This window comes from Dermacentor silvarum, chromosome 9 (assembly GCF_013339745.2).
Source record: "Dermacentor silvarum isolate Dsil-2018 chromosome 9, BIME_Dsil_1.4, whole genome shotgun sequence".
NCBI lineage: Eukaryota > Metazoa > Arthropoda > Arachnida > Ixodida > Ixodidae > Dermacentor > Dermacentor silvarum.
Genome location: NC_051162.1, coordinates 131,589,090 through 131,600,255, shown reverse-complemented (window position 1 = coordinate 131,600,255; position 11,166 = coordinate 131,589,090). Strand labels below are relative to the sequence as shown.

General features: G+C 50.1%; 1 protein-coding gene across 1 annotated transcript; it reads left to right on the top strand.

Annotated features, from left to right (window-relative positions):
• The first annotated feature begins 328 nt into the window (after positions 1-328).
• Positions 329-10,002, top strand: LOC125939906 (kelch-like protein 7). Its single transcript, XM_049655429.1, has 3 exons — positions 329-551; positions 9,259-9,477; positions 9,795-10,002. The coding sequence occupies exons 1-3, from the start codon at positions 349-351 to the stop codon at positions 10,000-10,002; spliced, it is 630 nt and encodes a 209-aa protein (XP_049511386.1). The 5' UTR covers positions 329-348.
• The last annotated feature ends 1,164 nt before the right edge of the window (positions 10,003-11,166 follow it).

The following is an 11,166-nucleotide window of genomic DNA, read 5'->3' as shown; positions in this document are numbered from 1 at the left end:
GATCCAGCCACAGGGATGCCTTGCTCTGCTGTCCAATCATTTCTTACTGAATCCAACCGAATACCCTGCTAAATTCTATCCTTTTTCTTTCCCCCTCGTGCACGTTTAAATTAATTATTCATTCAATATGGCTTTACTGATTTTAGTTTAACAGATAAGTCTACGCTATACAGCGCTAATTCCATAGATATTCGGAAATTTATGCTTCATATTCAATCGGAATAATCCACCCATTTCTTAGCCAATCTCCCATAGAGGGTATGAGGCACAGACGAGATAGGCAACAACAACCATATGACCCAAGGGTTGTGATGAAGACGAAGAAGTGGGAGACTGAAGCATCGGCTGATGGGCGACTTCGAGGTGCAGGTCTGCCTGAAGGACGGGGGCCCCGGCCGGGAGTTCACCATGGGCGTGGACGTGCTGCGGGCCTCGAGTTCGTATCTGCGCGACCTACTGTACGAGATGCCCGGACCCGCGAACATGCGCCTGCAGATCGACGGCATCTCGGTGCTGGCGTTCGAGGGCCTCAAGGCGTACCTGCGCAACAGGTTCGTTGCTTATCACAACCACTTTACGTTGAACTGAACCGAGAACGGGGCAAGTTGGTATTGGTTCATGGCTAATAATAACAGCGCGGCGATGAAGAAGGTGGGTGACGCAACCTAGGTCGGCAGTATAAGCGAACAGTCGCTCGCCATTATTTTTTTTTTTCAGACTTCGCACTCGCGTACATACTCACGTCTGCTCATACCAACATGTACTCATTCACTTCGACACTTACTTACTATACACTCGTAGATACACCTTCCCATGTCCATACGTCCACTGACACTCACGTGAATAAGTATTCACTCACGTTCATGTAGTCGTGTCTACTCACACTTACTGGCACGCACTTATGTTCATACTCACCAGGGACGGCTCCGAAAGATAGCGAGGGGGGCAGCCGACCTCCTAATATTTACTCGTGCCCCTTCATCGCACCCTCCTTCCCAACGCCCCGAACATAATCGTGCTCTAGAATAAAGAAAACCAAGACAAGAATCCTGGTTCCGCCCCTGATATTATGTCTACTCGCACTCATATAGGGTGTCTCAGCTAACGTTAGCCCAGCTGTTCAACGAAAAAAAAAAAGTGAAAAAACACGGTGCAAGATACAATTATAAGACCTACGGTGGTCGGTCGTCAGATGTCTGACGACCGAAAACTGTACGCTTCAATAATCAGTTTTGGAAGAATGAATGAATATGTGTTGTTTAGTGGCGCAAGGGCCAGGTATGGCCAAAGACCGCCATGCCAGTGTTTGTGAGTTTGCAGTGGAGCGATGAATTCTGAGAAGTAGATGAGGCGTGCCTAAGTTTTGTTAAGCTTAACATGGTTGGGAAGTGGTCGCTTCCAAAAGGGTTCTTGAGAACGGACCGTTACAGGTATGGCATTAGTGTACTCGATACCATGCTTAAATCTATGGAGGAGTACGTGTTATGTGCCACGCTATAGTACGTTGACTCTTTCTTATTAAGTATACATGCTCCCGAGGAAAAGAGAAAGTTTTCAATTATGCGACCTCTCGCATCGCAACGAGAGTCTCGCCACAAATCTCCGACAACTATGTATGGCGCCAGAAGTTAAATCTATGTAGTTTTGAAATTCAGTTTTATTAAGTTGATAATTGGGAGGGATGTATATAGAGCTAATAGCGACTAGCCTGTCAAACAACACCCCTCGGACAGCAACTGCCTCTGGCCGGGGCGTACGAAGTTTCAGTTCTCGACGGGCAACACCTTTGTCGATGAAGTACATATATGATTAAGTCAGTTAGCTATGTAGCTTACGGTCAGTGGAACAAAGCTCGCTTTATCAGGGGCGAATGGCCCTGGCGACCTTCGCCTTTTCAGTTGCGTTGTCGCTTCAGCTCTCGCTTCCTGGGCGTTCGAGCGTGTTATCGCGCATCTTCGAATGTTTTCTTCACGGTTGTCTTCCGTTTGTATTTACTGCAAATAGAGATACGTGCGTGTCCGCTTTCGCGGGATACAACCGAAGGCAAAAGAAACCAGCAGATGCTTAAAACAACACACGCGCACAAATTAATGTAAATAAACGCGACATTTTTTTTCTTTCTAAACACGTGCGTATACTTCGCAATTACTCATCCAGTGCTCCCACAGCAACGTTATTGCTCAGATTACAAAAAAGGAAAACGCTGTCAAGAGGGCTCAGTGCATTGCAAAACGTGCTCGTTGTATCGAAAAAGCCGAAACTAGAAATAAGCTCGCGATACCACAATGCCCTAGAACATGATTTTGAATTCATAAATGAACCAAAATGTTTGGTTAAACTGACCTGCCAAATCTCTCCGTTCCACTTGCTGAGTAAAGTGGAGGCGGACGTGTGTAAACAGGTAGAAACATCGATGGCACATACGCAGGATGGTTCACAACTTTGTTTATTCTGTTGCCAACGAAGAGGCGGCTGCAGATTCCTCAGTTTTCGCTTGGTTTCCATAGTCCCCCGTCAGGGCTACGCAACACAATTACAGCAGAACAACATTATCACACTTTCTCATGTGAGTGGCTGTGTTGTGGAGAATGCGAGTAATTCGCTTACCCAACACGCGAACGGCCCGTATCCAGCGCTCTCTCCTTTCTCCTTCATACGACCGCGATGGAAATCGGTAAAACTGAACGTTGTTATTCAGTCCTTCACGTTCATGGCAATTTGCAACGCAACAGTAACGTCGATTGCGGCGTTTCTTCGTAGCGCGCGGAGCTGTCGCGGTTGCCGTCGTGCTCGCCATCGCCATAGAAGGAGTGAGCCAACAAGAACTTTACGGCAGTTCGGCGGCCGCGGCACGTCCGACTAGCGGAGAAATTCATAGCTCTCATTCTGGCTGTTAAATGCGCAAAACATTCGCAATATGAACCAAAATTAAGTTAAATCGTTGTTTCGCACTCGCTAGCTGCTTAGGCAACTTAGCAAGGGAGTCGGACTTTGCACTACTCAATTATTACCTCTTCGCACCGACAGGTGGCGCTACGCGTCTTGCAAAACTCCAGAGTCTGACGTCTATAGTGACTAGCCTGTCAAACAACACCCCTCGGACAGCAACTGCCTCTGGCCGGGGCGTACGAAGTTTCAGTTCTCGACGGGCAACACCTTTGTCAACTACGATAGCAATACCACCGGGCGACACGAAAGTGTCATCGCGGTCTTTACGAAAGCTAGCATATTGACGGAGAAAATTTGTTTGCGTATGTTTCAGGTGTGTTTCTTTAACACACAGCGCCTTCGGGTTATACTTATGTAGGAGTTCTTTAACGTCATCGAAATTGTGGAGGAGACCTCTGACATTCCACTGTAATTTTGTGTATCCATGTTGAATGTGGTTTTTGTGCTGTGTGTTAAAAATGTCACAGTTTCGCTATAAGGGCGAAGCAATGAATGCGATAGCAACACAGCAATGTCATACGAAGTAAGGTGAGCGGCTTTGGTAGCAATATGAATTGTAGTAAACATGAGCTGATTAAGTAAGCAGGTGTGCTGCGGCGTAAGTAGACCGACATGAAGAGAGACTCGATGACCACGAGGAGGCGCGTGTGAAACGGTGGTGTTGATGAGAAGCGCTTCCCGTGGGCAGCGCGTGCGAAGGGACACACCTGTAGCGCTGCACTGCCGACCCGGGCAGCATTGCATGTGTAGCGTGCGTTGGAAAATGTGGCCCGACTATTACTAACTGATTGAACAAGCGTGGTGTGAGCGCGCACAAACAAACATGAATAGATCACACTGAATGACTGCAGACAACGACTGTCAAAACGCTGGCAGCAAGCGCATATATACGCCGCAGCAGCGGGCGAAGGTACGCGCGGTCCATCGCTTCAACGGAAACTGAGTGGCGAATGCACGGCGCATAAAGGTCAGAGCCGTGTGGAGATAAGAGACGGTGCGGACGAGCGACGAGCGCGGTTGTTGGCAGCGTAGAAGTGCCCCCCCCCGCGCTCACTCCGGCGCTGGCTTCCCGCTTCCTTGCTTGCGCGTGGGTGATTGAGTGCGTTCGCTCTCCGTGAAGCGCGCGTCCCCGCACGCTTCCGCTCGGGCATACGGCGCGCGGCGAAGATTTTATCTATAGGGAACCTCACGGCGACGGCGACGACGACGGCAGAAATCCGGTAGAAGTGTCCATGTGATTGCTATCGCAATAAAAAGAGGAGTTGCTTCACAGTGCCTTTTCCGGGCGCCGTGATGCGGTCTAGCCACTGTAGCGATGTTTTTCTTGTTTGGAGCGATCGCGAGACTCTCGCCGCTCCTTGGGCGCTGGTGGCGCAGTCTGGCCGGTTGTTGTGTCCATCGCCTCTTGCGAGGCGCTGGACACGCGCTCTTGCGAGCGGTTGGTTTGACGTGAAGGCCTCGTCTCGAGGGACGAGACCCTTGAGGCCACCAGCCCGGAGGTTGATGGCCCCTTCTTCTGAGATGGCGGAGCAGCGCTAGATGCAACTGCCGAGGGGGCGGATGGCGTCACCGCCGGCTCACTGTGTGTGGGCCGGACAGCCGCCGGATGCCGTTGTGGCGCTGCCCCTTGACGCGCCACATCGGCAAAACTGACTTTAGGCAGGTATATGACACCCGCCTGCGAGCCTCCTTAAACGTTATGTTTTCCTTTACTTTGATTGTAACTATTTCTTCTTCTTTCTTCCAAGACGGGCATGACCGCCAGTATGCGGCATGCTCGCCGTCACAGTTGACGCGGTGTCGGAGCGTTTTCGCACGCTTCTGAGGCATGGTCACCGGAACTACATTTAGCACATGTCTGTAGGCCTCGGCAGTTCTGGGAACTGTGGCCGAAACGCTGGCATTTGAAACAACGAAGAGGATTTGGAACATAGGGTCTGACCCGTAGCTTTACATAGCCTGCCTCGATTGTCTCGGGCAGGATGCTTGAGCCAAAAGTAAGTACTGGATGCTTGGCCTTACCGTCCCGTCTTAGCATGATTCGTTTAACAGTGATCACGTTTTGCTCGCTCCAGCCTTTCAACAGTTCAGCTTCCGTCAGTTCCATCAGGTCATCGTCGGAGACAACACCACGGCTGGTGATCATAGTTCGGTGCGGGGATATTGTCACTGGGATTTCCCCGAATGACACTAGGTTAGGAAGCTTTTCAAGCTGTTTCGCATCGCGGAGTTCCAAAAGGAGGTCACCGCTAGCTATTTTCGACGCTTTGTAGCCTACTCCCAGAGCTTCGGTCAGACTTTTCGAAACAAGGAAAGGTGAAATCATTCTCACAGTCTTTTCGGGTTTATCAGAATAGATAACATGAAATCTGGGGAAGTTTTGCAATCTGTTGCCAAGAAATTTAAAAACATCTTCGGTGCGCCCTCGTTTCTGAGGGCGATCAGGAAGTCGGGGGAACGACGAAAAAGCCATAAAGGTAACTATAATTTCGGTAACTCTGCCAGCCGCCCACCACCGAGCCCAACAAGGGGACGCTACGAAACCCGAAGGCAACGAAGACGCCAACTGTACTTAGCTACTATAACCTAATATAATAGACCCAAGTTTGGATAAACTGCACCAGGTTAACCCTTGCTGCCTGGAAGATTGGAAGTAAAACGAAGTGAAGAGAAGACAGGAGAGATTTAAAGTGAGAAAGACAAAGGTTGGAGGGAGAGAGACAGGAAAAGGCAACTACCGATTTCCCCCGGGTGGGTCAGTCCGGAGGTGCCGTCTACGTGAAGTCGAGGCCAAAGGGGCGTGTTGCCTCCGCCGAGGGGCCGTAAAGGTCCAAACACCCGGACATCGGCTTAACCCGGAGGATCCTCTTTTCCCCGGACACGGCTAAGCTAAGCACGGTTAAGCGTGGGAGGGTCCAACCCTCATGTACTCGCCTGCTAACCCCGCAGGGACGCCTACTAACGCAGACGCCCCTGCGGGGTTTGGAAGAATACAACTTTTGTACTTGTATTCGGTATAGGACCACGTTGATTGCAAAACAGCGTTGAAAACAGACGACAAAGAAAAGAACCCGCTCAACCTGCCGCACTTGTCAGTATCGGACACACGGTACAGGTGCTTACATTCATACTGAGTCCATCGCACTCACCCGCCCTCACTCGAGGGTGGAAGTTGGCAGTGCTGGAAGTACTTCCTTAAGCACAAATCATCATCATCATCAGCCTATATTTATGTCCACTGCAGGACGAAAGCCTCTCCCTGTGATCTCCAATTACCCCTGTCTTGCGCGCTAGCCGATTCCAACTTGCGCCTGCAAATTTCCTAACTTCCTAAGCACAAATAAAATGTGCTAAAGGGATCTTTAGAAGTATATATAACTTATTGTGTGTTCGTGCAAGCATGCATGCATGCATGCGCACGTGCGTGCGGCGTGCGCGCGCATTTTTGACATTTGAAGATACCGGGTCCTTTCTTTCTGACACTGTGCGTGGGTGACATGGTGCACTGCTCGTCTTGGCCGAGCCCTGACGACGCTGCCATAGTGAATTTCGGTGCAGCAGGCCTTGAGTAGACGGTCTCGTAAGACGAGAACGGTCGTGAAAGTCCGGTACGAGTTTCGAGAGGAACGAGCACAGGCGTTGCTGTGCGGCGTTAGGAGATGAACGCTCGTGGGAACACGCTTTTCAATCGCTGTTTGAACGAATGCAATTCTGCTGCCGAGATGCGAAGATCTCCTTACGCGTGCCACCTGGCTTGAGCACAGGCAGCACGCGAAGAATGAGAGGTGAGAGTCGGATTACGAAGCTGGAATGCCGATGCAATCACCATCATGTCATCACGAGGACGGCCCAAGTTAGGCAACTTAGTCCACTTGGCCGGCATAAGTACATGTCTTGGTAATAATGTCGTGCCGTGAATGCATGCATGCATGACATGAATTTAAGGCATTCTTATCATGTATGCCATGACAATCATGGGAATCATGTCATAGCTTGCCATACAGACAAGCAATGATACATGCATTCATGGAATTCATGTTATGACATACATGTCATAACATGCATATTCAGAATATATATACAGTTAAAGAAATACGTGTCATGTCGTTCAATACATTAATGTCGTCATCTCATTCATGGCATTGATGTCATGAATGAAATGATATGACATGCATGTCAGAACGTGATTATCATGACTGACATAAATGACATGAGTTCATGGCATCGTGGTCGTTTTTTTACGTGGATATGTATCAGCATATTTGTGACGAGACATGCTTGCATGACCTCACAAGAATGACATGGCATGACATGCTCATGCATGTCTTGTTATTAATGTGATGTCATGACGTACATGACGCCTTGCAATTCATGGCATTCATGTCATGACATGCATGTGATAACATTTAAGTCAGCTCATGCACGCATGTTATGTCATTCATATCCAGATATCGAGTTAAAGCAGCGACCATATATGACATCATACCATTCACACCAGTTTCGACATGCACGCATGTCATTCATTGATGACATGACATTTATGTCATGTCATCAATGAATGGTCAGTCCGAGGTGCCGTCTACGTGAAGCTGAGGCCAAAGAGGCGTCTTGCCTCCGCGACATGCCCCTCTGGGGCGTGTACGCCTATGGATGACATGACATTTATGTCATGTCATCCATGGTAGGTCATGCATTTAACGTGATATATATCGAGTTAAAGAAACTACCACGAAGGCATCATGTAATTCATACCATTTATGTCATGACATGCACGCCATGACAAGCATGTCGCGGGATCGAATCCCGGCCCCGGCAGCCGCATTTCGATGGAGGCGAAATGCAAAAACGCCCGTGTGCTTGCGTTGTAGTGCACGTTAAAGAACCCCAGGTGGTCAAAATTAATCCGGAGCCCTCCACTACGGCGTGCCTCATAATCAGAACTGGTTTTGGCACGTAAAACCCCAGAAAGAAGAAGATGAAGACGTCATTGATGTCATGACATGGGATGCGCATGCATGTTTTGATTAGTCTCATGAACGCATGTAATTCATGTCGTGACATTTATACTTTGCTATCAATGTCAGATCATGCATGCATGTCATTCATATCCTGATATATATCGAGTTAAGGAAATGACCACGACGGCACCATTTGTCATAACATATATGCCATAACATACATGCCATTCATGTTGTGTTGTATGCATGTCATGCGCCCCATGCCTATTCTGATATAATCTAATTGAAGAAACGACCGCGACGGCATCACGACGTAGGAGGCTAGACAGATTAAAGACGCTTGAAGTTTGCAAAGAGTGCTTCGTATTAAAAAATGTCGCCGTTTCGCCCGAAAAGCGAAGCATCGATTGCGATAGCAAATTAGTAGAGAGCTATTCGGAGTAGGGACAGTTTTATCGGCTGCATAAACTTGGACACATTGGCTTACTAACTGAATGAACAATCGTGGTGTCAGTGCGCACAAGCAAACATGAAAAGATCACACTGAATGACCGCAGCCAACGACTGTCAAAACGCTGGCAGCAAGCGCAGGTTCGCGCGGTCTATCGCTTCAACGGAAACCAGAGCCGTGTGGAGATAAGAGACGGTGCGGGCGATGGGCACCACCGGGCAAACTGCGAAGGAGAAGTTGTTGGCAGAGGAGAAGCTGCCCCCCCCCCCCCCCCCCATACCCCCTCTTCCCCCTTTGTTGCTTTCGCGTGGGAGATTGAGTGGCAAGATACGCCTTTGGTGCCGGAGCACAGCGCCGCCCCGCCTCCCTCCCTCCCATACCCCCACGCGACGGTCGCGTTTGCTTTCCGCCGAGCGTTCGCTCTCCGTGATAGCGCGCGTCCCCCGCGCGCTTTCACTCGCGCATACGGCGCGCGGTGACGGTTTTATCGCCCTTGGAATCTATACGGAACCTCACGGCGACGGCGACGCCGACGGCAGAAATCCGGTTGAAGTGTCCATATAATTGCTATCGCAATAAAATGTTTAAACGGTAACGATCGAAGGCAGGCTTCACTGCACACAATAGGCTTCACTGCATGTTTTGGCTGCATGTTTACAACTTCACTCTTTACTGGCTCCGCGAGCCACTTGGTGTTATTCAAGGAGGTTTGTTCAACCTCCTTGGTTGTTGTTTATACAAGCACAGAACAACGGACGAGTTTAAATCATCTTGAGGGCTGCATAAAATACGTAACAGCGCTGGACGAGTTGGGCTCGTCTTTTTTGCAAGTACGCCCTTGTCTAGCTCAGCTCGTCTTTCGTACTGAAAGGGTTGAAAAATTAATGGACACCCGCGCAGCGGCCCCGTGGTGACGTGCCAGAACGTGACGGACCTGTACAGCTGCGCGTACAAGCTCCGGCTGCGACCCCTGACCAACCGGTGCCTGCAGTACCTGGCGCAGGCGGGCCCCGTCGGGAGGCAGCTGGTGGTGCTGCAACATGCCTCGCGCTTGAAACTACCGGCCGAGCAGCAGGCTGCCTTCCAGTTCGTTGCAGAGAACTTCGACGACGCCGTCAGGCACGTGTCGGTCGCACTTGTATCGTATGTACAGGGGAGAATACCTAACGAATTCGGGCCGCGCGGGTGTCTACAAACAGGCCCGAATAAGCTGCCCAATTCGCACACCCAATAACAATAATAAAGTTTACTATACTGAGACGCTTCGAGAAGTGGACGCCTGCCAAAGCTGAACAAGGACCCTGGGGGAGGGGAAAGTGTGGTTCAGATGCCCAGCTGTCAGGAAGCTTGAACCAGAAGTCATATTGTCACGCTGAAATTTCCGTCGATATCGCCGTGGGCCAAAGTAAATGGCGATGACAATGTCACGTATGCAGGACCCGGCAGTACCTGGAGTTGGAATGGAATACAGTGAAGAGCTTGCTCTGCGCCGACGTTCTGGGCACTTCCTCGGAGACCAAAGTGCTGGTGGCCGCGCTCTCCTGGCTGGAGTACGACTATCAGGTGTGCACCAGAGAGTATATGCGCCCCAGAATACTCGTACAACCTAGTGATGGCGCGGATGATGACCTCAACGAGTACTGACATCTATTATCGAAGTTGCAGAAACTCGACCACACGCTTCTACCATCTATTTTAATATGATATTAAATTTAGTCTCAAAATACTGGACCTGGCGTCATCGACATTATCGTGACATCAAAGCTCAATTTGCTAACGTCATGTAGCAATAGGTGGTGCCCAAATCCACGGCCCATAGGGTGGCGCCCTCTGGATTTAAAATGCGGATGTTGTGTGTCCCCATTCACTGTGTCCTTGACAATTGTGCGCGCTAAGTATTTCAATACGGATCTTAAAGGCTATGCTTTTGCAGGTTGAAAGGGCCGGACGCAATTTCGGGAGCCGGAAACACGTCATAGACGTCCGCTTTCGGGCACCACCTATAAAGCTACATAAATTGACGTTGCTAAGACTTGCTAATATATTTATTAGGGTTTAAAGTGTTTTATTCAACGAAACAAAATAATGTCAAAATTGTCGTGTGAGTACTCAGTAAACGTGGCGAAAGACAAGAGAAGACTTACACCACATTGCAATTACATTCTTAGCAGCAGCACTGAAGGTACACAAATGCCAGGCCTGCGCCGCACACGCAGCACAGTCACAGTGTAAGCTAGACGAGCGTTTCGACAGTACTATCTAGTAATTTAAGTGAATGCGTCAGGCACGCGCTTGGGACGCCGTCGCGCGTGCAAGCCGACGCGTTCCATCGCCGACGGCTAGCGCCGTTCGGCCCAGCCAAGCGGCCGACAATGCAACTACGGCTGTCACATTCGCCCCCATTGCAACGCGCCCGGCGCGGCCTGCTTGGTATGCCGTCGCGCGTGCCAACCGATGCGTTCCATCGCTGATGGCGCCTCTCCCGCTCTCGGATTGCAAGCGCTTGCGTGGCTCAGTGGTGGAGTATCCGCCTCCCACGCAGCGGGCCTGGGTTCGATCCCGGCGGAGAGAGTGGGTACTTTTTTTCGCATGCGATAGCGGCTACGGGGTGGCGGCGGCGGCATCATCGTGACCCGAAACGACTATTGGAATGAGCCCGTAACAGCTTACGCTGTAAAACAGCGCAGCAGAGCACTATATGCATCAACTCGCAAAAGCCACCACCCTAGCATGCCGGTCCAGGCTAACCAGAAAATCTACTCAGATTTACCCGGTCGCTGCCGTCGCATGGTGGCACATGGCTTCGTA

What these genes read in the sequence shown, in the direction of transcription:
- LOC125939906 (XM_049655429.1), top strand. Translation starts at nt 349, where the DNA reads ATGGGCGACTTCGAGGTGCAGGTCTGCCTGAAGGACGGGGGCCCCGGC. An exon ending in AAGGCGTACCTGCGCAACAG is followed by an intron (nt 552 to 9,258) that starts GTTCGTTGCTTA and finishes ACACCCGCGCAG; the next exon opens with CGGCCCCGTGGTGACGTGCC. An exon ending in AACTTCGACGACGCCGTCAG is followed by an intron (nt 9,478 to 9,794) that starts GCACGTGTCGGT and finishes TCACGTATGCAG; the next exon opens with GACCCGGCAGTACCTGGAGT.